We start from the raw sequence: 26,085 nt of genomic DNA, 5'->3' as shown, positions 1-26,085 counted from the left end.
GCACACAGATTTTAAATATCAGTGGCTGAGCTACAGATATGAAGCTGGTACTAACAGCCTGAGAAATGCAACTTGCAGCTTCTCGTCATCACTGGTAGAAAAGAATTTGACAGGAACTTCACGAGCATCCCAAGGAAGGAGAAAGGCACCCTTGTTTTGTAACCTTCATCAGCATTTGTTCCTGAATCACCCCAGTTTTCCTTCTCTAATAATCTAATAATCAAATAATTCTCTAGCCATATATGATTTTACCATATCTTTTTGGATATCTAGTTAGCACTGTGATTTTTGTTCTACGTATGTTGTAATAGTTGATTCTGTCCTATCCTTATAAAACATGTTAAACTTAACAAATACTTTATGAGAAAAAAAATCAATTACTATCAAAAGGTTTATAATAAAAACACCATTGCTTGTCCCATCCTTTATCCAACTCCTACCTATAGTAGTTACCTACAGAAAGTGCTTTTTATCTCTTTTAACTGTTTTTTTCCTGGTAGTTATCGCTATTTCTCTATATAATAGGCTTACTATATATTATACTGATATATCATATTAATGACTACTTCTGGATATGGGTTAGATACTGCCCATTCACTTCCTGCTATGATAGAAAAAGATTTAGTGCTCTTACATCCTCTCTCTTCTCAAACTATTTCTAGCAATCAATGCATGCTAGGTTACTTCAGTCATGTCCAGCTCTTTGCAACCCCATGGACTGTAGCCCTCCAAGCTTCTCTGTCCATGGGCTTCTCCATCAAAGAATACTGGAGTGGGTTGCTATTTCCTGCTCCAGGGGATCTTCCTGACCCAGGGATTGAACCCATGTCTCTTATGTTTCCTGCATGGGCAGGTGAGTTCTTTACCACTACTGCCACTAGGAAGCCCCTGTAATAATAGATAAGGCTTATATCAGGGGTTGGCATATCTGGTCTGCTGGTTGTCTTTATAAATAAAGTTTTATTGAAACACAGGCACCCCCATTTCCTTGTCTATTGTCTATGGCTGCTTTCATGCTACAATGGCATCCAGAGTTGAGTAGCTGCAATAAAAACCATGCGATTCTCAAAACCTATATGGACTATTTGGCCCTTTAGTAAAAACATTTGCCAACTCTCTGTTTATGACACTTATTAAATATTGTTCTCTATAAAGCTGTATTCTGTAGTTACATTTCTTTGTTGTTATTCATCCCTTTCTCCCTCAAATTTATAATTTATTCTTTTTTCTTACACCATTTGCATTTATGACAAACTCCAATATATCAAGTGTCCTCTTTCAGATCAATCGTTAATTAGGCTGGATTTGATTATACTTTTGGAGGGAATTCAGCAAGATGTTTTACTTTTTAAGCGAAGGGCTTTCATGGGTCAAGTCACTTGGAAGCTACTTGATAAAGTCGAGGTTAAATTGACCCAAGATGCCAGTTAACTCAAGTCTTTGGATTAACTGAAATGCTTGATTAAAGTCACAAGGATCTGAGTCTTCGCCAAGATTTCATTATCCAGACTGAGGATATCTTTAAAAATATTCAGTTCTCTCTAAAACCCTAACCTCTTCCCAAACCTATCATCAAGTATACAAGTGGTTCCTAGGAATTTTAGTTAGCCTTATCCCTGCTCGATTTCTGGAAGACTGGAGGCAGAGCACAAAACTTGAACCCGTTTCCAAACAACCAGACTGTTGACTTTGGTGGCACAGAGATGGAAGAAAAATATAAACATTTCTCTCTGGGCCACCCCACAGCATCTGTGCTGTAGCAGATAGTTTACCTATTTGCCACTGTGTAACATCCATTCCACTCCCCACTTTTATCCAAAATTTCCCCAGATGCCAAGTATCAAGATCAAATCATGAACGCTGCTCCCTCTAGTGGTGGAACGTTACAATACACCTCATCACAGCAAAGGTACCAGTCCAGGCATACTTCTGGTAATTTTCCTAGCAAAATAACTAACCCCAGGTCACAAAAATGATGGGAAGCAAAACTTGTACTGTTCTCCTAAAATTTAGGATTTAAACTTATTACTATAATGTAGAGCATACTATGTACCTATATGACAGGTATATTCCTTTTTTCAGAGTTAGTAAAGATTAATTCTTCTGCATGCCTAGAACATATTATATAATTTCCTACTGGAGTCTGGCATACAGTATAGTGTTTCTATGTGAAAAATGTTTTTCCTACAACAGAGAGCAGCAAACTACAGCACAGTGCGTATTCCTATTTTTGTAAGTAAAATTCTACCATAATACAGCTATGCCCACTGGTTTAGCATTGCCTATGGCTGCTTCTGCACTTACAAAGGCAGAGCTCAGTGGCTGTGACAAAAACCATGTGGCCTACAGAGCCTAAGAGATTTACTATCTGGCTCGTTATAGAAAAATATAGTTGACCCCGCCCTACGAAAAGACCACTTCAAAGTTACTTTCAAAACAGGTATAACGAAAAGCGCTTGGAGCCACTACAAAATTCCTTATGAAATCAGAATGCATCTCAAATACCTGCAAGTTTTATAAACTTGCAAATATGGCAACTATCTCTTAAAAATTATTTACTTAATTTACTTTTGGCTGTACTGGGTCTTTGCTGCTGTGTGTGGGCTTTCTCCAGTTGCGGGAGCGGGGGCTACTCTTTGTTGTAACGCTCCAGCTTCTCTTTGTGGTGGCTTCTCTTGTGGAGCACTGGTTTAGTTGCTCCACGACACAGGGGATCTTCCCAGATGAGGGGACGAACCTGTGCCCCCTGCTGGCAGGCAGATTCTTATCCACTGCGCCACCAGGCAAGTACCTGGCAATTGTCTTTCTCCCCTCCTAGAAGACACAGATTGCGTCTATTTGGACTTGATGTCACCCAGTCTAATTATTACTTAAATATTTAATGCCTAACTGAAACACATCTGCTATGCCACATAGTAGATGCTCAGTAAATGCACATGACTGACAGAAGCCACATTCATTCACTCCAAGGAGATGAGGAGATGCTGCCCAGAGATGTGTAACTCTTTCCCTGGCGGGATCTCAGACTCTGTTTTAATAGCTATCAATTAATCCTGGAAAATGACGGAAGGGAGGGCTGAGGTCTCCCAGCACATGTCCTTGCTCATCACTTACTTCGCATCTTCTCCTTGGCTCCAGCAATCAGATAGTAAAAGATGTGGAAGGTCCTCTCGTCTCTGGCTTGGCGAATCGCACGTGACTTTTCCAGCAGATCTGGTTTGGGAGGAGTTAAGAATTCTAGAAATGCTGTGCTGGAGAAGACTCTTGAGAGTCCCTTGGACAGCAAGGAAATCAAACCAGTCAATCTCAAAGGAAAGGAAAAACCCTGAATATTCATTGGAAGGACAGGTGCTGAAGCTGGAGCTCCCATACTTTGGCCACCTGCTGTGAAGAGTTGATTCATTGGAAAATACCCTGTTATTGGGAAAGATTGAGGGCAGGAGAAGAAGGGGGCAACAGAGCATGAGATGGTTAGATGGCACCACCATCTAATTCAATGGACATGAGTTTGAGCAAGCTCCAGGAGATAGTGAAGGACAGGGGAGCCTGGAGTGCTACAGTCTAGAGGGTCACAAAGAGTTGGATATGACTGAGCTACTGATCAACAACAACACAGAATTAATTCCAGGGTTACCACATGTGCTTCTCTTGCAGGGAGATGACCTTCCTCCCCAAGCTCTGGCACATCAACTGCTGGAGGGGAAATCTCCAGAATCCGGGAGAAGCTCCCTGGAGAGTTTTGAGAACTCTGATTGCTGAAGCAGATCAAGCCATCGGTCCACATGAGCTGACCTTCCAGTTCTGGCTCATAATTCAAAATGAGACTGCTAGGTGCTGCTGGCTGGCCCCAGTGCCAGAGAGAAGTGAGGGGAACAAAGCGGGTTAAAAAAGTATAAAAAGACAGGAGTCAAGAGACTCCAGGATGAAAGACTTCTGGGAGGGGCATGAAATGAGACGTTTCCCCAACAACCATCACCAACTTCTCCTCTGTAGAGCGAACTGTCTTTAGATATTACAGAGTAAAAATAATTACACTCTCTATGGTCTGTTAATCCCTGTGCTAAATGTTGACATGCATTTTCTCGTTTGCTTTTCTTTCTTGGAATACAATTGCTTTACAATATGGAGTTAGTTTCTGCTATACAACGAAGTGAATCAGCTATCAGTTCAGTTCAGTTCAGTTCAGTTGCTCAGTCGTGTCCGATTCTTTGCAACCCCATGAATCAGCGATAAGTATACATACATCCCTTCTCTCTTGGATCTACCTCCCACCCACCTTGGTTCTTCACAGGGCATGGAGCTGAGCTCCCTGTGCTTTACAGCAGGTTCCCATTAGCTACCTATTTCACACGTGGTGTGTGTGTGTATACATCAATCCCAGTCTCCCACTTCGTCCCACCCTCTCTCTCCCCGACTGTGTCCACATGTCCATTCTTTATGTCTGCATCTCTATTCCTGCCCTGGTTCATCTGTACCATTTTTCCATTGTCTCATTTAAACCTCACGAACTATCCTAGGAACTAAGAGTGAATATTGCTGGCATTTTCAATCTAGGGGAAACCGAGGCCCAGGGAAGCTCGGGGAAGGCTCATTTCATTTCCCAGGAGGACACAGTTAGGAAGCAGCGAAGCCAAGTGTTTGCAGTGGCCGAAACTACCTCAGCCGAGGGTCTGGGCTTCAGAGAGCCGGGTGCCAGCTCTGGCTGGCTGAGTGACCTTGACTCAGCTCACTAGCAACTGAGCCTCAGGATGTTGTAAACACGCCCACTGATTAATCTAAGGAGAGCCGTTCTGCTGTTGGGGGAGGGATGGAGACCATGGGGACGTGGGGATGGTGGGAGCCACACAGGAGGCTAGGCTGTCATACCAGGTGGATTTCCCGCATATAAGAACCATTCTATTTGACAAAATCTGCCAAGATGCTAACCACCGAAGAATGAATAATCATTTCTTCTCTGTGTCCCCAAATCCACTGGTTTAGACTGTGTCCTCCCTGCTCTGTTATGTCAGGTCATGGGCACTAATTTCTCCTCTCTGCTGCTGCTGCTAAGTCACTTCAGTCATGTCCGAATCTGTGTGACCCCATAGACAGCAGCCCACCAGGCTCCCCCATCCCTGGGATTCACCAGGCAAGAACACTGGAGTGGGTTGCCATTTCCTTCTCCAATGCAGGAAAGTGAAAAGTGAAAGTGAAGTCGCTCAGTCGTGTCCGACTCTAGCGACCCCATGGACTGCAGCCCACTAGGCTCCTCTGCCCATGGGATTTTCCAGGCAATTTCTCCTCTCAAGGCTTCATAATTGTGGGCTTTCTTGGTGGCTCAGATGGTTAAGAATCTGCGTGCAATGCAGGAGGACCAGGGTTCAATCCCTGGGTTGGGAAGATCCCGGAAGAAGGGAGTGGCTAGGGCCACAAACTCATCTGTAATTCCCAAATCCAGAAACTTCAGAAAACTTAACTCAGCTGGTGGCCATACCTGTTCTGAGCCTACATAAGGCTCTTCATGGTCTCTTTATCCCCCACTGGAGACTAGTATGTGTTCTGCTGTATCTCATTTAGTCCTGGCCCAACTCTGGGGAGGTGGGGATGGTGCATGGTCAGGTGACCCCAGCCATACCCTGAGCCCCCACTGGGATGCATGAGTGGGCACTGGTGGGCTGGTGGAATTCTGATTCCTTAGATTTACAGAAATAGCTTTCGGTTTGCTTTGCCAGAAGCAGGCTGTTGCTCTGGGAAAGTTCTATTTCCACTGACATCCTATTTGTGGGCTGGAGCCGCTCTGTTCCTAAGAAGGACAAGGGGTCTGGGCTTGGCCTTGAACCCTGGCTCGTTAAGGATGAAGTGAAGTACTTGTGGATGAGTGGGTTGTCATTTCCTTCTCCAGGGGATCTTTCCGACCCAGAAATCGAACCCAGGTCTCTTGCACTGCAGGCAAAATTCTTGGCCATCTGAGCCACCAAGGAAGCTCTAGCCAATACTTAACTAGCCCTTATTCTGTCATGATTCTAAAAGCTTTAGTGTGTTGGCTGCTCAGTCTTGTCCAACTCTTTTGCAACCCCATGGACTGTAGCCAGCTAGGTTCCTCTGTGCATGGGATTCTCCAGGCGAGAAGACTGGAGTGCACTGCCATTCCCTTCTCCAAGGGATCTTCCCGACCCAGGGATCAAACCTATGTCTCCTGCCTTGCAGGTGGATTCTTTACCATTGAGCCACCAGGGAAGTCCTCTAAAAGCATTACATGAATCAGTTCACTTGAGGCAGGTATTATTAGCATCCCCGTTTCACTCATGAGGCACAGAGAGGTTGAGTAACTAGCCCAAGATCACTCAGCTAGGGAGAGGTCCACCCAGAATCAAATACAGGCTGCTTGAGGTCTCCAAACCAAGGGACCACCATACTACAAGGCTTGTTCTTAAGCGAAAACAACCAGGGAAGAGTTGTTCTGGATGGCACCCAAGTGCTGGAGACAGAGATGGCTCTCGTGCCTTTCAGGTCCCTTGGGGCTCTGGGCAGGAGGTGGGTGGTACCAGGGAGGGGGATCCCAGGTGGCCCAGGCTTAGCAAAGGATACACGTCTCAATGTTAGCTCCCACGATGTAACCCGTGACATCGAAGTTGATGCGGATGAATTTGCCCTGCCAACAGGAAAACACAGTTCACAGTGGGGTCCCCAGCCTCGTCCCTCAACCCCATGCTGCAGTAAAGTAGGGGAAGAGAAATCAGGGAGCATTCAGAGGGGCACCCACAAATCAGTATGGTCCCCCTTATTAATGGAATTCAGATACAATCTTTCCAATAAATTTCTTCATGAAATTATCTTTCTGAGTCTCCTATGGAGGTCCCACTTCTTCTGTACAACAAAATGATTATTGTCTAAGTATCATCAACCACCCAAGTTCAGGGTTCCCCTGACCCCATTAGGCTCAAGTGAGAAAGGAGAGGGGCCCATGAAGCCTGGGAAAGCCAGTGTGGGAAGTTCTGCCTCACTGACTATTTGCCTTTGTGAAGGCTGGAACCACATCTGAATTGTTTGCTGTGATTCTGAGTCCAGTTCAAGGTCTGGTATACAGTAGGTACTTAATAAAAATGATCCAAATAAATGAAGAGAGAGAATGATGTATATAAAAATGCCTGTATGGATGTATACAGCGAGTGCTTAATAAATGTGTTGAAACTTGCATGTTCTTGGTATACAGTAGGTGCTCAATGCATGTTTTGCTGAATAAATGAATGAGTATTGTATACAAGTGTCTAGCAGTTGTATATTAGGTGCTCAATGCTCAGTAAATGTTTACTGAATGAATTATGAATGTCAAATTCTAACAGGGAGCCGAGTATACAGCAGGCGCTCAATGAATATTTGTTGCATGAATAGTGAATGAATGAATGAGGGAGTGAGTGGCTGGAACACCCACAGGGTGGTAAGTTTAAGACAGGACTGGAGTCACAGAGCGAAATGTAACACACACCTCCATCCCTTAAGCCTCAGATGCCCCATGCACACACACGCACTCTGCGTTCTCAGGCAGGAGGGGACACCGGGGGACCCAAGCCTTCTCCAGAAAACTCATGTAGCTTGACCACTTACGAATCGGGAGGAGTTGTCGTTCTTGACCGTTTTGGCGTTGCCAAAGGCCTCCAGGATGGGGTTTGCTTGTAGAAGCTGCTTCTCCAGCTCACCCTAAAATTCATTCACACGCAGTTATTAGAGAAAGTGATGCAGGCAGTAACAGTTCTGCCCTGGACAGAGGTTGTCAAAAAACTCTGCCCTTGACCCACGGGTTCTCTCCTGTCCTATTACCTATCCATTCTGAGACCCCAGTGCTAACATCCAAATTTACTCGAGGATTTCAGAAGAGAAACAAATGGATGAGCTCTGTTACAGCCGCGACACCTGTCCCCTAGAAGATAGGGCCTGCTCATCTACGGGACACGCTGAACTCTGGCACTGACAACCCTGGGATGTCCTTGACATCATAGTGAATCCATGGAATTGTGCAGGGCACAACCTGCCCCGCTGCACATGGCAGTCCTGCTGCTGCTAATGTTTGACAAGCAGCCTCTTCAAGCTAGACCGCTACAACACTTATGAAGGCTTTAGTGCATTTTTTAAAGTTGCAACTTTTCCTGTCTCAGGACCAGTTTTCTGAAGTCTCCTAGGGAAGACAAATAAGGAATGCACAAAACCCACCAGGAATACTCTGAACCAACTGCAGAACAAAGCCTCAAAGCGAGTTGCCTGAGCTCCATTCATCGGGTTAAATGCAGCTGAGACTGTACACAGCCCACTGGCCCCCTCTGAGGGGGCTCCTGTGCACAAATGCGGTCACGTGATTAATTGCGGCAGGAAAGGGCCAACGAGGTAAATCATGCCAGGAAGCAATGAGCTGCTCTTTGCCTAGCCCCGCAACACGGCAGCTGCAGACTGGCCCAGCGGCTCTCCCGGCAGCTCCTCCTTCAGGCCAGGCTGGGAAGTGTGGGTCCTAGGGGTTTTCTCCTGTTTTCTCTGCTCGTTCCCCTGTCTTTTTTTTCTTTTCTTTTTTCAGGGCAGCTGGACTAGGCTAAAAAGAACCTGGGAAACATTCTAGAAAGAGAAGGTGAGTGCATGGCTTTCTCCCCTCTGCTGTGCATCAGGGGGGCACCGTGGGTGACTGTCCTTAAAGGAACAGAACAAGAAGCTACTGTTTATTTCTGTGTTTATTAGTCACACAAGCCCTCCTTTGCAGATCCCAAAGAAGATGGACAGGAAGTGTCATCTCTGTGAAAATCGCAGCCACAATGGAATCTCCATGATTGGGAATGGTGGAAATTTACAAGGAGGGCTTTGCTTGACTAGTGGGGAGAAGACTAAAGGGGTCACTTTTGTCAACACAAACTTGGGGTCTCAGTATCCCCCAAGAAAGTCCCCTTTCTAGAATGGGAGTTCCAGCTGGTGGGGCCAAAAGATCCTTCTCAGGCGATCTGGTCCAAATCACTCATTTTATGGATGATGAGACAATGACCCAGAGAAGTTAAGCGACTTGGCCAAAGTCACACAGGAGCAAATCCCAAAGAAGAAGCCTGATTCTCCTGATGCACTCATGATGCTGCCGCCCCCATCTAACTAAGATGGACTGTGTGACCCTAGAACACGTTAGGACCTCTTGATCTCAGGGTCTCTTCCAGACTGGGGCCCGTACACCAGCCCCCAAGCTCTGCGTTAAGAGATGAGTTTGTATATGCAGAGGTTTGAGCAGGGCCTGGTTGGGTGTCGCATAGCTGGGGCCTTACCATGCCACCGAAGCTAGTGCATCGTGAACCCCAGGACTTCCGTTTCTGGAGCCTTGGGTCAAGCAACCGGCATGCAAAGACAGACACGCACTGCACACACATGCAGAGGAAGACACACCAGTGCACAGGGAACAGGCCTCAGGGGAGGAATGTAGGGATGATGGCAGGGAGGGGAGACAAAGGCATGCCACAGCAGTGCCATTAACTGTCAGTCAAGCCAGGAAAGCTTTAGGGCCACAAGGTCCTCAAAAGCTCAACCAGACGGGACAGACATCTCCAAGGCCTTCCAATCAGGGATACCCCGGTGGTGGACACCTTGGTGAGAAGGGTAATGTGACGTTCATTCTGAACTGGGGAAAATCCATTCCAGGCTAGAGGACAACCCTGGGGATTCCGGTGGGAGTCCTGCGGGTGGCGATGCGCCCACACGCCCCACCCCGCCGGGTGGCATCGGACACCCGCAGGACGGTATTTCAGTGAGTTTGTAGGTTCGGGGATCTAGCCCAGTCTTCCATTGGCTACCGGGCTCAGTGGGTGCAACAGGGGCATGCACATCTAAATACACTCCGTGCCTCCCGTCCACACCAGGAAAACACTCTCAGTTACTCACGTAGGCAAAAGATGGGCCTTGCTGTGGTTGGACAATACAGTATAAAACAAACGTCAGTGTTATTTCCATCAGGGTCTGGAGAATATACGATTTCAATCCCCACCCCGCCCAAGACAGCCCGGATTTTCCAAGATCCTCCAACTGAGAAAAGCAGCAGCTTTTCTTGGATTCAATTTCCTTTCTGCTTTACTTGCTTTCTTTTCTAATTTCTTAAGAGAGTCAGACATTTTCAAAGGGTTTTTAAAATTGCTGGGACCAAAGCGCGCTCTTTAAAACTGTATCCGACGAGATGCTGTCTGAGATACCTTCTCACACGCAGAGGAAGAAAAGTGTTTGGCACATAGTAGGCGCTTGACAAAGATCTGTCATCAGTATTATTTCTTCCTTTTACTACTCTAGGGAAAGGAAAGGCAGTGGGAGGCAGTGTTCGGCTGCTGCATAAACTCTGGGGCTCTTTGTTCCGTACACCACGCCAGAGGCAGTGTGGATGCTGCATCTCGGGCTTCCTGCACCTGTTGGAGGGAGGAAAGTTCCCCAAGCTACAACCGGGGCTTGCCCCAGATCCCCAAGGGCCTCCAGACAGGCTGGTCTCTGTGGCTTCTCCAGCGTCACCTCTGAGCCCCAGAAGCTAGATCCAGAGTGGCAGGAACCAGTGACACCCCAAGCCTGCTTCAGGCCTCCTTTGCCATCCACCGCCCCAGCCCCAAACCTTCGGAGGGAGGCGCTGGCAGGTCCTTCCAGCAGCCCCATTGCTTGTTGCCTCCACTGGGATAGATGAGGCCAGGCTAAGGCCGAGAAGGAAAAGAGGGATGGCCCCAGGAAGGGATGATTCTAGAAACCTGCTCTTCTTTTCCTTAATCGACTGACCTTATTTGATGGTTTATGCTCTCTCTTTCTCATGAGTCCAGAAGCTCAGTGTTGAGAATAACTCAGACTCATCGATGGGCCCCATACTAGCAGTGCCTAGCACACAGCAGATGCTCAGTCAAGGGCACTGGACCAAAGCTCATACACTGAGTGACACCCATATTCCCATCCCCTGGGGTTCCCATTGGAGGCACACGTAGAGGAATGACAGGTATGCCTCAACACTAGGGAATTTACAGCGATTTAGTTCAGGCAGTGGCTCTCAATCAGGGTGACCGCACCCCCCAGGGGGGCACCTGACATTCTTGGTGGTCATAACCGAGGGGAGGGGCTGCCACCAGCCTCCAGTGGGGAGTGCCCAGGGGTGCTGCTAAAAATCCTCCAGGGCATAAGACAGCCCCACCGCAGAGAATTATCCAGTCCAAAATGACAGTGATGCCGAAAGCGAGAAGCTCTGATGTCAATCAAAACTCCTCCTCCCAGTTCACAGAACAGGAGATGATCCTGGCCAAAGTGAGGAATCGCCTAGATCCAACAGGACCACCCAGGATGAAGAAAAATCCCTCCAGTGAGCTGTCTGGGGAAGGACAGGGAAAACAGTCCTGAGTCCTTATAACGCGGGGTCCTGGCCTTCCCAATGGTGCTCTCTCTACCTGGTCAGCCCTCGAGCCCAAGGCCCATCTGCCAAGTTGCGGCCAGAGGACAGGAGCTGCCACTCACCGTGATGCTTGTATCCTTCTTGCCTTTGTGGGAGGAGGCCACCATGGCCAGGTACTGGATGACTTTCTTTGTGTTTTCTGTTTTCCCGGCTCCAGATTCGCCTCTGAAAGACACAAGAGCAGTGACCCACCGGAACAGTAACACACTAACGGCTGATGGAATAACCAGCTGGGTGTTGTTTATCTTATCAGGTGTTCTGTAGGCATCTTTCCGCAGCTCCGTGTCATTTGCCAGATGGGGAAACTGAGGCTCCCAGAGGGGAGGAGACTTGTCCGCCACTGGCAGGGAGCTGGGCTTCAAACCCTGCTCCTTATCTCAATCTACTCCTCCTGAGGGGAGGCAGGAAAGGATGTAGATGAAAAGAGTAAAAGAAAACCTGAGTTTCCCTACCAAGGTCTAAACAGGTTTATTTGGAACTGTCTACTTAAAAAAAAAAAAAAAACACAACACTTTGTTTTTTAGAGAAGTTTTAGGTTCACAGCAAAATTGAGCAAGAGGTACACAGAGTTCTTAGATCTCCCTGCCCCTCGACAACCTCCCCCACCATCAACATCCCCCACCAGAGTAGTACACTTGTTATAATCGATGGACCCATATTGGCACGTCATCACCCAAAGCCCAAAGTTTACATCAGGGTTCACTCTTGCTGTTGCACATTCTACGGGTTTTGTCAGCTGTATAATGATATGTATCCATTATTATAGTATCTACAGAATAGCTTTATTAAAAACTATCTGCTTTAAAGACATCATTACCCTTGTTAGAGACGAGAAGATCGGGTAAGAGACTGCCTTCCAGGATGGATGTAAGTACCTCTCAGAGTACCAAGATATAAGGTAGAAGTTTTAGAAATGTCCCTTACAAAGAAGAAGGAAGAGGAAAAGAACAAGGAGAAAAAGAAGGAGCAGGAGGGGAAGGAGAAAGAGGACAAAGAGGGAAAGAAAAGTGGTTATTCCATCAGCTACTGGACTCACATAAGCCCCTTCATCCTCTAGAGAACTCACTCGAAGGGTCAGGTGCCTAGCTAATGATTTCAGTTAAATATCAAAGGATAAACCTAATTGGAGTAAGTCATGCCAAAGTGTAAATGGCTGATAAGTTTAGATCAGTGGGGCATTGCTTGTCTTATCAAAAGAACACTCCTAGAATACGAACAGTGGTTTTTTATTTTTATTTTTTTTAATGAAAATGGCTTCTTGAACCAGCTACACCTCTCCTGGCCACCTGAGGTCACGGTGATGGAATTGTTTTATCAGAGGATTCTAGACTGCCTCTGTCTCCCACTCTTCTTAGTAAAAGGGAAAGATGACCTCAACTAAATCTTTCCTCCTTTCTTGTCCTCTCCTCTGATTTTCTTTTTTTTTTTTTTCCTTCCTTTGTCTAGACTCACATTTGCTGAGCTCACTGAATATTCTGAAACGCACTAATTTTTTTAAAGTCTGAATTCATCTACCCTGAGGTCGGGTCAGTGTTCTCCATGCTGAACCAGTGCCACCAGTGCCAATGTGGTGCTTGTCCTTTTTACCTAATTAGGAAATAAAAGAAATTAACTTGCTCTGCCAAGGGCCCATTAATAACTCTGTTCACGGCAAAACAGAAGGAAGGAAGGAAGGAAGGAAAGAGGGGAGGGTGGGAGGGAAGGAGAAAGGAAGGAAAAAAGAAGCAAAGAGAAAGAGAAAGGGAGGGACAAAGGGAGAGAAGTAAGAAGGTGGGGGAAGGGAAGGGATAGAGAGAAGGGGGGGAGGCAGGGAGGGGGGGAGGAAAAGATACATATGCCCCGAACTGTCAGACCCAACCCCATGGGCCACCATACAGGAATCAAGAGTCAGGTCTCCAGGAAGGTTAAAACATCGCACCACGTCTCATGACAGTATTAACACTGTCTTCTCCCCCATTCCTAATGGTCTTTATTCCCAATGGTCACATTATTTCACGTGGCGTCAGAGGCACTTTTTGAGATGGGAGCTACCGAGGCATTATCCTCATTTTCTTGAGGAGGAAAACTGAGTCCATATTTTTTTTTTTTAAGGAGAGAATTGATTTTTTTGGGGGGAGTGGAGGCCCTGTGTTAATTGTTTCATGGGCATTATCTCCTTTACCTCCGCTCCCCCAATCCTGAAGGGAGGACATATCACTTTCATGTTAGTAGAGGACAGGAACTTGGGACCAGGGTGAGTAAGCAACTTGCCCAAGGTCACACAGCAAGGCAAGAGCACATTCAGCATTGAAATCAGGTCTCTGATTCCAATGTAATCAGGATTCTTTCTATGACATTTTGCCAAGTCTGATCATGACACAGACCCAACCCTCTAAGAACATGCTTTCTAAGGTCAGAGGAAAGCAATAGGGAATAGGAATTGATATTTGTTGAAGACCTACTCCAGGCTACTGGGCTCAGAAATCTTTTTATTTAATCCAACAACCTAATGAAGGAGTCCTTGATTATTTCTGTCGCCCACTTGGGGAAAATGAGGCTCAGAGAAGTTGAAGCGTTCTAGGTCACAATTTCTATTAACACACAGATCAGGAATAGAGGGGTAAGATTTGTACATGGGCCAAGCTGATGCCAGAGCCCATGTTCTGCCCCCTACCCTTTCATTTTTAAAGTGAGAAAAGGGGATGGAATGCAGGAATACTGAGTGAAGCCCTGAGCCATCAAGGAGTTATTCCATATATTCTGGGAGACTTCAATTGCCTTACTAGGCTATTTTTGAAAATCTGAGCAGGTACCAATGAACCAAGCCACTCAGTCATTTACACCTTAGTATGAATTACTTCTGTTAGGATAATGTCAGAACCCCTGATAGACATCACCCCAAACTGAGGGGGCTAGGTTCTGATCAGAGCAAGAAGAAGGAAAGAAAACCTGAGTGTGGGAAACCGCCTATGTAGCTGGTCCTGAGTCCATTCATATCCAAGACAAGAGTCAGGACAGCTGCGCACACACTGACCCTGGATCACTACAGCCCCTCCTTTTCCCGCCATGATTTCCTGGTCTTTAACCTCGCAAGGGCGAGGAAGTGACATACAGACTCTGGGAACCTGCTTCTCCCCACGTGGCTGCTTGGCTCAACAGTCTCCAAGTTTTATTGATAAAAATAAATTGTCCCGGGAGGTTCTGCCAAAGTAAACAACCCAAGCTCCAGGCTCATGGGCGTCTGAAGATTGATGTGCTCAGGGCTGCTTCAGAAACATCAATATCTTTGCTTTTCTGACCCCAGACTCTAAGAATAAAGATGCCTTCTCGGTCAGTGCACCCTAAACTTCAGTCCTACTTTTTTTTTTTTTTTTAATTTTAGGCTGCACTGGGTCTTCATTGCTGCAGGCAAGCTTCAGTTGCTGTGGTGCACGGGCTTAATTGCCCTGAGGCATGGGGGATCTTCCCGGACCAGGGATTGAACCCGTGTTCCCTGCTTTGGCAGGCAGATTCTCAACCACCGGTCCACTAGGGAAGTCTCTCAGTCCTGTTTCTTAGGGGACTTTGTGTCCAGCTCCCTCATCCTTGAGGAAGACTCGGCCTCATGACCACATACGGCCTCCTGGCCTTGTAATTACCTTACTGCCAAGTCCTTTTAATCAGTCCAGGCTCAGCAGTTGGAAGGAGGCTACCCAATGGCTGCTTAATCCCTCAGCCCCCAGCTGGGCTGGATTCATGGGTGTGTGACCTGTCCAGTTCCATGGGGACTACCCTAAAGGGGGTCCTGTGCTTGATCTAATGCTCTGATGTTGTGATCTTGAATTGCTTAATAATTTTTGAACAAGGGCCTTAGCTTTCTCATTTTGCATAATTTAACAAATCAGGTAGCTGGTCCTAGCTCCCATGGTGAAACACCATTTCTGAGTCATTTCAGCTGTGGTCTGCCCTTGGTAGCAAAGCTAAATTGTCTCTGAATCTGTCAGTCCCTAGTCCTCATGTGACTCCCACCTCTGTAACCAGCCAAGTCCTCTGGTGTTTGTGCTGTCCAGCTCCTACACATCCTGCAAAGCTCAGTTAGTCACTGCCTTTATTTTGAGTACTGCCTCAAGCTCCCCAGGCAAAAGCAGTGCCTCTTTCCCCTGCAGCATCAGTCAGCAGAGCAACACAAGGGGCTCCAGGGCCAGACTTCCTGAGTTCAAATCCCTGCTCTGCCCTATGTGATTATGGGCAAGTCATTTAACTACTCCCATGGACAGTATGAAAAGGCAAAAAGATATGACGCTGGAAGATGAGCCCCCCAGGTTGGTAAGTGGCCAACATGTTACTGAGGAAGAATGGAGAAATAGCTCCAGAAAGAATGAAGAGGCTGGGCCAAAGCAGAAACACTGTTCAGCTGTGGATGTGCCTGGTGGTGAAAGTCCGATGCCATAAGGAACCTGGAAGGTTCAGTAAATTGGATGTGGTCAGGCAGGAGATGACAAGACTGAATACTGACATTTTAGGAATCAGTGAACTAAAATAGTCAGGAATGCACAAATTTGATTCAGATGACCATTATATCTACTACTATGGGCAAAAATTCCTTAGAAGAAATGGAGTAGCCTTCATAGTCAACAAAAGAGTCTGAAATTCAGTACTTGGATGCAGTATCAAGAACAATGAATGATCTTGGTTCATTTCCAAGGCAAACCATTCAATATCACAGTGATCCAAGTCTATGCCCCAACCAGTAATGCCAAAGAAGTTTAAGTTGAACAGTTTCATGAAGCCCTACAAGATTTTCTGGAACTAACACCAAAAAAAAAAAAAGATGTCCTTTTCATTACAGGGGACTGGAATGCAAAAGTAGGAAGTCAAGGGATACCTGGAGTAACAGGCAAATTTGGCCTTGGAGTACAAAATGAAGCAAGGCAAAGGCCATCAGGGTTTTGCCAAGAGAAAACACTAGTCATAGCAAACATCCTCTTCCAATAACACAAGAGATGACTCTACACATGGACATCACCAAATGATCAATACTGAAATTAGATTGGTTACATTCTTTGCAGCCAAAGATGGAGAAGCTCTATACAGTCAGCAAAAACAAGACCTGGAGCTGATTGTGGCTCAGATCATGAACTCCTTGTTGTAAAATTCAGGCTTAAATTGAAGAAAGTAGTGGAAAAACACTAGATCATTCAGGTATGACCTAAATCAAATCCCTTATGACTATACCAGCTTCTCTGGTGGCTCAGATGGTAAAGAATCTATCTGCAATGTGGGAGACCCAGGTTCAATCTATGGGTCAAGAAGATCCCCTGGAGAAGGAAATGGCAACCCGCTGTAGTGTTCTTGCCTGGAAAATCCCATGGACAGAGGAGCCTGGTGGGGTATAGTTCCAATGGGTTTCAAAGAGTCAGACACGACTGAGCAAGTAACACTTTCACTTTATGATTATACAGTGGAGGTGACAAACAGATTCAAGGGTTAGATCTGATAGGGTGCCTGAAGAACTACGGATGGAGGTTCATATCACTGTATAGGAGGAGATGACCAAAGCCATCCCCAAGAAAAAGAAATGCAAGAAGGCAAAATGGTTATCTGAAGAGGCCTTACAAATAACTGAGAAAGTAAGAGAAGTGAAAGGTGAAAGACAAAGGGAAAAATATACACAACTGAATGCAGAGTTCCAAAGAACAGCAAGGAGAGATAAGAAAGCCTTTGTTAAGTGAACAATGCAAAGAAATAGAGGAAAACAATAGAATGGGAAAGACTATCTCTTCAAAAAAAATTAGAGACCAAGGGAATATTTCAAGCAAATATGGGCACAATAAAGGACAGAAATGGTATGGACTTAACAGAAGCAGAATATATTAAGATGAGGTGGCAAGAATACACAGAAGAACTGTATTAAAAAAAAGGTCTTAATGACTTGGATAACCACAATGGTGTGATCATTCACCTAGGGCCAGGCATCCTGGAATGTGAAGTCAAGTGGGCTTTAGGAAGCATTACTGTGAACAAAGCTAGTGGAGGTGATGAAATTCCAGCTGAGCTATTTCAAATCCTAAGAGATGATGCTGTGAAAGTACTGCACTCAACATGGCAGGAAATTTGGGAAACTCAGCAGTGGCCACAGGACTGGAAAAGGTCAGTTTTCATTCCAATCCCAAAGAAGGGCAATGCCAAAGAATGCTCAAACTATCGCACAGTTGCGCTCATTTCACATGCTAGCAATGTAATACTCAAAATCCTTCAAGCTAGGCTTCAACAGTATGTGAACCAAAAATTTCCAGATGTACAAGCTGGATTTAGAAAAGGCAGAGGAACCAGAGATCAAATTGCCAACACCCGCTGGATCATAAAAAAGCAAGGGAATTCCAGAAAAACATCTACTTCTGCTTCATTGACTATGCTAAAACCTTTGACTGTGCGGATCACAACAAACTGCAGAAAATTCTCAAGAGATGGGAATATCAGACCTCCTTACGTGCCTCCTGAGAAACCTGTATGCAGGTCAAGAAGCAACAGTTAGAACCAGACATGGAACAATGGACTGGTTCAAAATTGAGAAAAGAGTAAGTCAAAGCTGTATATTGTCACCCTGCTTATTTAACTAATATGCAGAGTACATCATGAGAAATGCTGGGCTGGAAGAAGCACAAGCTGAAATCAAGATTGCCGGGAGAAATATCAATAACCTCAGATATGCAGATGACACCACCCTAGTGGCAGAAAGCAAACAGGAACTAAAGACCCTCTTAAGGAAGGTGAAAAAGGAGAGTAGAAAAGCTGGCTTAAAACTCAGCATTCAGAAAACTAAGATCATGGTATCCAGTTCCATTACTTCATGGCAAATAGATGGGGGAAAAATGTAAACAGTGATAGACTTTATTTTCTTGGGCTCCACAATCACTGTGGATGGTGACTGCAGCCATGAAATTAAAAGATGCTTGCTCCTTGGAAGAAAAGCTATGACAAACCTAGACAGCATATTAAAAAGCAGAGACATCACTTTGCCAACAAACGTCGGTCTAGTCAAAGCTGTGGTTTTTCCAGTAGTCATGTATGGGAGTGAGAGTCGGACCATAAAGAAAGCTGCTGCTGCTAAGTCACTTCAGTCGTGTCCGACTCTGTGTGACCCCATAGACGGCAGCCCACCAGGCTTCCCCGTCCCTGGGATTCTCCAGGCAAGAACACTGGAGTGGGTTGCCATTTCCTTCTCCAATGCATGAAAGTAAAAAGTGAAAGTGAAGTCGCTCAGTCATGTCTGACTCTAGTGACCCCATGGACTGCAGCCTACCAGGCTCCTCTGTCCATGGGATTTTCCAGGCAAAAGTACTGGAGTGGGGTGCCATTGCCTTCTCTGAAAGAAGGCTGAGCGCCAAAGAATTGATGCTTTTGAACTGTGCTGTTGGAGAAGACTCTGGAGAGTCCCTCGGACAGCAGGGTGATCCAACCAGTCAATCCTAAAAGAAATCAACCCTGAATATTCATTGGAAGGATTGATGCTGAAGTTGAAGATCCAATACTTTGACCACCTGATGGGAAGAGCCAACTCACTGGATAAGACCTTGATGCTAGGAAAGATTGAAGGCAAAAGGAGAAGGGGACGACAGAGGATGAGGTGGTTGGATGGCAACACTGACATGAGTTTCAGCAAGCTCCAGGAGTTGGTGATGGACAGGGAAGCCTGGTGTGCTGCAGTCCACAGGGTTGCAAGGAGTCAGACATAACTGGGCGACTAAACAACAATAACTATTATTACTGAGGTCAACTTGAATCTACTTTCATATTAAATAATATGAATCATTCTGAGGTCAACTTGAATCTACTTTCATATTAAATAATATGAATCATTCCAGATTTTGATGCTCTATGAAAATTTCTTGCAATTCTTGTAACTGACCAATGTGTGTGTATGGCAGGAACTGAGGGCTCAGTCATCTATAAGAACATTTTCAGGCCCAAAGTTCTGGGATAGAGGTGGTAAACAGGTAGCCCCACTGGCAAAGCCAGCCCACCAATGGATTTTATTTGGCTGATGCTCTATGTATATGACACCCCACTCCAGGACTCTTGCCTGGAAAATCCCATGGACAGAGGAGCCTGGAAGGCTGCAGTCCATAGGGTCGCTGAGGGTCGGACACGACTGAGCGACTTCCCTTTCACTTTTCACTTTCATGCATTGGAGAAGGAAATGGCAACCCACTCCAGTGTTCTTGCCTGGAGAATCCCAGGGACAGGGGAGCTTGGTGGGCTGCCGTCTGTGGGGTCACACATAGTCGGACACAACTGAAGTGATCTAGCAGCTTAACAGCTGTGTATATATGTTCATGTAAATTAGATGCAAATATTTAACATTGAATATTTCACATAAAAACCTAAATCTGCAGCTTCTGTTGCAATGTAGAAGAGTCTGGCAGCACTGGACCTGCGTTCTCCCCTGGAAACAATGGACAGAAGAGGGATAGCAACTCGCCCCCACCTCTCAGATGGGACATTTTCTCCAGTTCACCACACTCCCCACCATCCCCTACTGCCTTACACCCAGGCCTTCTCACACATTAACAGTACTTGGTTGGCTTTGATTGGCCCTTGGGTTTGCAACCACGGTCCTAGATGTCCCATAGTGGCTCTTCTCAGACAGAGGGCTTCTGCTGGGAGACACACTCTGGCCAAATTGATGTCTCAGTTTTTCAAATAAAACACACTCTATCTGACCCCAGTGCCTTTGCATATGCTGTAAACTCTTCCCCTCTTTTCTTCATTGTCTCTGCTGAAATAGCACTTCTTCTAAGAAGCTCTTTCCATTCTCCCAGTTAGAATCTCTCTGATTTACACATTCTCCTAGTTCCAAACATGTCTCATTCCTTGTCATTTTCAGTTTGTAATTACACATTTACTTGAGTGATTTGCTGGGAAAGATTGAAGACAAAAGGAGAAGGGGGTGAAAGAGGTTGAGATGGTTGGATAGCATCACCAACTCGATGAACACGAGCGTGAACAAACTCTGGGAGATAGTGAAGGACAGGGAAGCCTGGTGTGCTGCAGTACATGGGGCCGCAAAGAGCTGGACACAACTTAGTGACTGGACGACAATAATTTTTTTTTAAGTTTCTGAAAAGGTAGTTCCTTCACAGACTCAAACAGCAAATTCAAGCAGTACCAAAGGGAAGAATGTAATTATTGTTCTAGTGGCTGTCTTCCCTCTTGAGAAGAGGGGTCATGTTTATTTTGGATTCTTTCCTATATGCCAAGTATCACCAGTGGAACTGGCTCATTCAATCTGTTGAACAGTGAGTGAGGACAGGAGTGAGTGTAGGGGGACAAAGGAAGGAGGGTGTATTCGTTTCCCATTGCTCCTTTAACACATTACACAGACAGTGGCTTAAAACAACACAAATTGATTATTCTGCAGTTCTGGAGGGCAGAAGTCTGACATGGATTGTACTGAGCTAATACCAAGATGTCAGCAGGGTTGTGTTTCTTTCCAGGAACACCAGGGGAGAGTCTGTTTCTTTGCCTTTTCCAGAGTCTAGAAGCTGTTTTTATCTTTGGCTTCCTCCATCTTCAACGCCAGCAATGGTGGGTGAAGTTCTTCTCACACTGCATCTCCCTCTGACTCCCCAGATTTCTCCCCCTTCCACTGGTAAGGACCCTGCGATTACACTGGACTTGCCTGGATGGTGTAGACTCGCCCCTATTGTAAGGTCAGCTGATTAGCAACCTTAATGCCATGGCAACCTCCATTCTTCTCTGCCTCATCACCCGACACATTGACAAGTTCTGGGGATTAGGAGGTGGTAGTCTTTGAGGGGCCACTACAGGCACTTTCAGTGCACACTGTTTTACTGCAGTTCACAGATATCATGCTTTTCACAAATTAAAGATTTGTGGCAACCTGCACCAAGCATTTCTCCAACAGTATTTGTCCACTCCATACCTTTGTGCCACCTTTTGGTAACTCCTATGATGTTTCAAACTGCTTCCCTTTCTACTTGTCATAGTGATCTGTGATCAGTGGTCTTTCATCTATTGCACAAAGATTACAACTCCCTGAAGGCTCAGATAATAGCTAAGATTTTTTTAGCAATGGGTATTTTTTTTTTAATTAGAGGACAGTTACTTTACCATATTGTGATGGTTTTTGCCATACCTCAACATGAATCAGCATTAGGTATATATATGTCCCTTCTCTCTTGAACCCTTTCTAACCTCCCTGCCCATCCCACCTCTCTAGGTTGTCACAGAACATTGGCTTTGTGCTGCCTGCAGCATACAGCAGCCCCCACTGGCTACCTATTTTACAGATGGTAATGTACATGTTTCAGTGCTGGCTACCTATTTTACAAATGGTAATGTACATGTTTCAGTGCTGGCTACCTATTTTACAGATGGTAATGTACATGTTTCAGTGCTATTCTCTCGTATCATTCCATCCTCTCCTTCCTTCACTGTGTCCAAAATGTCAGTGTCTCCTTTGCTGACCTGCAAGTAGGATCGTCAGTACTGTCTTTCTAGATTCCATATATATGCATTAATATATGATATTTGACTTTCCCTTTCTTAGTTTCTTTCTGTTACTTACACTACTCTGTGTAATGGGCTCTAGGTTCATTCACCTCATTAGAACTGACTCAAATGTGTTCCTTTTTACAGATGAGTAATATTCCAAGTGATGGGTATTTTTAAATCGAGGTGTATACACTGTTGTTCTTAGATATAACACTGTTGCACACTTAGCAGACTACAGTATAGTGTCAACATAACTTTGATATGTACTGAGAAACCAAAAAATTTGCATGACTTGCTTTACTCTAATATTTGCTTTATTGCAATAGTCTGGACTAAGTCCATGCTGTCTCTGAGGAACACCTGTATTCTGCCCACCCCAGGAGAGATTTTCCTGAATACTGAAAATCCTCTGAGTGATTCTAAACTGAATGTCTTCTGACTATGTATCCAGGTCTTCAAAAAAATAATGATACCGACCACCAAATACGGCACAATGTGGCTACTTGTGAAATTTTAGGGTAAAGTTTAACACAAGCCAAGACTTCCTCACTGATGGATATGCCTTCTATTTTCACAGAGCTATTACAGAATTACATGCAATTCTGTCTGTAAATTATTTAGTTCAGGGCCTGGCACACAGTGAATGCTCAATAAATGGTAGTTTTAAAGAGGGGGGCAGCACAGAACAAGATGGCACCAGGTACCACCTGCAGTTTAGGGGTGCTGGCCTCAGCATCAGAGCGTTTGTACAACAAATGACCATCTGCGTTGTGCTGGGGATAGGGTGGTACATGGAATATCAAACAAATCAAAAGGTCCCCATGGACCTTTTTCTTTAATAAGTTGGGTCTTAACTCAGAAAAGCAGAAGAAAAAGCAGCTCCACTTACGTGCAGAGAATGGACTGGTCCTCCCGATCTGAGAACAAAAACAAAAAAGAGCCACGAGTTAGAATCAGCTCTGAGTTGAGGGTCAGGACATGCTGCCGCCCAGGGCTCCCATTTAAGCTCACACACCCTGGCCCCTCTGGGGGTGACAAGGGGCCAGCTGAGCTCATTGCCCAGGGCATAGGGGACAAGGCCAAAGACAAGAGGGCAACAAAGCCCTGGAGGCAGCCCCAGAAAGATGCTGGAATCTGACCCATTCAGGAGGCAGTGAGCATCCCGGCCCCACCCGCTCGGAGTGGAGGGGGGTTCCCAGGAGACCCACTCTGTACAGATGAAGTCACAGACAGAACACCGACTTTGGATCCAGACAGACTGGGTTTCCTCTTGGCCACTTCCCAGCTCTGTGGCCTTGGGCGAATATTCTTAACCTCTCCAAGCCTCAGTTTCTTTATCTGGCAGTGGACATTTTTAGCTTGAAAATCCAGTATGCTTTCCCTCTTCTTCTGGCAAGAGCATCCTATGTTCCTTAAAGAGACATGTCCAGGGGACTTCCCTGGTGGTCCAGTGGTTAAGACTCTGAGCTTTCAATGCAAGGGGTGCAGGTTTAATCCCTGATCAGGGAACTATGATCCCATGTGCCGACAGAACAACAATAACAAAAAAGGAGACACGTCCCCTGCGCCACTCCACTCCCGTTATCAAGCACTGTCTTGGTGGGACTGACCCACAAGCTCTCCCAGCCAAGAGGCAACAGCATTTCCCAGGCTGCGTCAATCAGATTCTCTGAGCTAAAACTCCAACCTGGATCAAGGACGGAGAAGCTCAGCGGGTGGGCAGAGCCCTGAGGGGGCCTCACTTCCTGCCCCCCAGAGCCCAAGCAGCCCCAAGTTTCTGACATTTTCTGAAGCTGGCTCCCCACTCTTCCCACACATTTGTGAGCTCCCCAACGCTCCTCCAGAAATTCCTTTCCTAGATAAGGTCTCTGTCGCTTACCACCAGAGAACCCTGGTAGGCGCAGAGGGCATCGTGAGACTACACGGGATTAAGCAGATGTTACTGATCACCTTTCACTCTTAAAGTGACCTCAGGAGGTGGAGCCAAGATCCCCTATGAGGGTCATGGGTAAGGTGACACACTCCAACCGTTGGTCAGTTAATCATAACCGAGAAAGAACATCCTCTGCTGGGCAATGCTGATGCAGCTTTTCTTAATTTCATTCCTGGCTCCAACCCCACCTTCACATCGCTCAGCCTCTCCTGATCAAAGGTCTCCCTGGATCTAGGGACATCTTCCTCAAGATCCCTTCTCAGAGTGATCTTTCCGATATGCTGAGCTACCCAATCGCTCTGCTCCTCAACACTCTTCCACTTTGAAAGTGTCTTAAAATGTTAAACATAAATTTATCATATGACCCAGCTATTCCACTCCTAGAAATCTACTCAAGAGAATAGAAACATGTGTCCCTATAAGACTAACACATGAATGCTCACAGCAGAGTTATCATACCAACTAAAAAGTAGAAACAACCCAACTGTTCCTCTGCTGGAGGATGGATAAATAAGATGTAGTCTATCCACCCAGTGAAATATTATTCAGTCATAAAAACAATGAAGTACTGATACAGATTACACCATGGATGACTCTCAAAAACATGATGTTAAGTAAGTCTGACACAGAAGGCTACATACATATCGTCTTATTCCACTTACATGAAATGTGCAGAAGAGGTAAATGCATAGAGATAGCAAGTAGATAAATTAGTGGTTGCTGAGGGCTGGAGTGGGGTGACTGCAAACAGGTATGAAAGGTCATTTGGGGGCTTGGAAACTGGATTGTGGTGATGCTTACATAAGTCAATTTACTAAAACTCACTGCATTTTACACTTACAGTGGGTGAATGTGGAGTATGCAAATTTTATCTTAAGTTGTTTTTAAACATGTGCATGTCCCCCAGGCCCCTTATGTGAGGCCCAGACTCCTGAACATGACATCCAAGACCTCCCATGACTGGCCCTGCCCACCTCCCCAGCTTCGGCATCTCTATGCCCTTCACTCTCAATTTCCAGCAACCCCACTCAGATAAACCCCCAATCACACTCCGTGCCTTTGTTCAGGCCATTCCTGCTGCCTAGCAGGTCTTTCTCCTCTCCTTTCCTGGCTACTTCCCTCAGTCTCAAAGATAATACCTCTTCCAAGAAGTCTTCCCCGTAGTGATGAATCCAGGAGGCAGCTTGGCTATAAGTCTCTGACAATACTCCTAAGCTATCACAGTAGTCAGCCTTGCTAGAGAGAAGAAGCCCCAGGAAGAGCCCCTAGTCTCCATCAAATAATCTGACTGCTGCCTCCAAGCCCCCCTTGATAGGAATCCTAGAGCTGTCACTGGTTCCTGCCCATCACCAAGACACGCCTCCACTTCCACGGCCCCTGTGCTGCCTGAGCGCCCTGTCCCAGGCTGGCACTTTTGCTCCTGTGTCTCTGCCCCCACAGAATTATGAATTACTCATAAGCAGAAACATCCAGATCTGGACCCCACTCCCCTCAGTTTCCGGGAAACTGAGGTCATGTCCTCAATCCCTAAGCCCCTGACACAGAGAAGGCACAGTTTGGTGAGCACTGAAAAAAGCCAACCCCAAACCCGAAGACATGAGCTTCTTGAAGACATGAGCTTCAACATACATGCGAGAAATTGACACCAGTGACTTCCCTGGTGGTCCAGTGGTTAAGAACCTGCCTCCCAGTGCAGGTGACTTGGGTTTGATCCCTGGTTGGGGAACTAAGATCCCCCATGTCACAGGGCAACTCAGCCTGCACACTGCGGCTAGAGAGGCCAAGTGCTGCAATGAAAGAGCCCTCGTGGGCCACAGCTGCCTGTAGGGGCTAGCTTTAGGGGGCCCGGGGAGGTTCCACTCAGGCAAGCTTGATCTCTGAGCCAAGGGCCAACGGGAGGTCCTTGCAGGGAGAAAGGCCACAGGAAGGAGGCAGCTCAGCCTTTGGCAGGAGAACTTTCCATCACCACAAAGTCCCATTTCTGGTCCAGCTGCACTGATTCCCATCAGGCCAACATGCTCTGCCTCCTGCCTCTGACTCTGACCTTGGGCTGATCCACAAATTTCAAGAAACAGCCATACCAGAAACCCTCACATGTGTGCCCAAGGACAAATGCTTAATTTGGTCACTGCAGCAATATCAGTCAAAGCAAAAGACTAGAAAGGAGTGATTTTGAGGTGGACAGACAATGGACTGTCTCCACCCATCTGCTTTCGGGACAGAGATGGCCTTTCTAGCAGCCTTGGGAAACCTGAGCCCAGAAGACAAGAGATTG

At 46.1% G+C, this 26,085-nt stretch overlaps 1 protein-coding gene across 2 annotated transcripts in view; it reads right to left on the bottom strand.

The window, feature by feature from the left end:
* Window positions 1-26,085, bottom strand: part of MYH11 (myosin heavy chain 11) — a 127,420-nt gene that overhangs the window by 56,455 nt on the left and 44,880 nt on the right. For both annotated transcript variants that reach the window (XM_070362630.1, XM_070362631.1), the window contains exons 4-8: window positions 22,767-22,794; window positions 11,464-11,566; window positions 7,585-7,677; window positions 6,568-6,631; window positions 3,115-3,213 (exon numbers count right to left, since the gene is read on the bottom strand). In XM_070362630.1, coding sequence (XP_070218731.1) covers window positions 3,115-3,213; window positions 6,568-6,631; window positions 7,585-7,677; window positions 11,464-11,566; window positions 22,767-22,794 — 387 coding nt within the window. The remainder of the gene's footprint in view (window positions 1-3,114; window positions 3,214-6,567; window positions 6,632-7,584; window positions 7,678-11,463; window positions 11,567-22,766; window positions 22,795-26,085) is intronic.

Source organism: Bos mutus, chromosome 25, assembly GCF_027580195.1.
Source record: "Bos mutus isolate GX-2022 chromosome 25, NWIPB_WYAK_1.1, whole genome shotgun sequence".
Lineage (NCBI taxonomy): Eukaryota > Metazoa > Chordata > Mammalia > Artiodactyla > Bovidae > Bos > Bos mutus.
The sequence above is the reverse complement of the archived record's forward strand: the minus strand, read 5'-3'. Positions and strand labels throughout refer to the sequence as shown.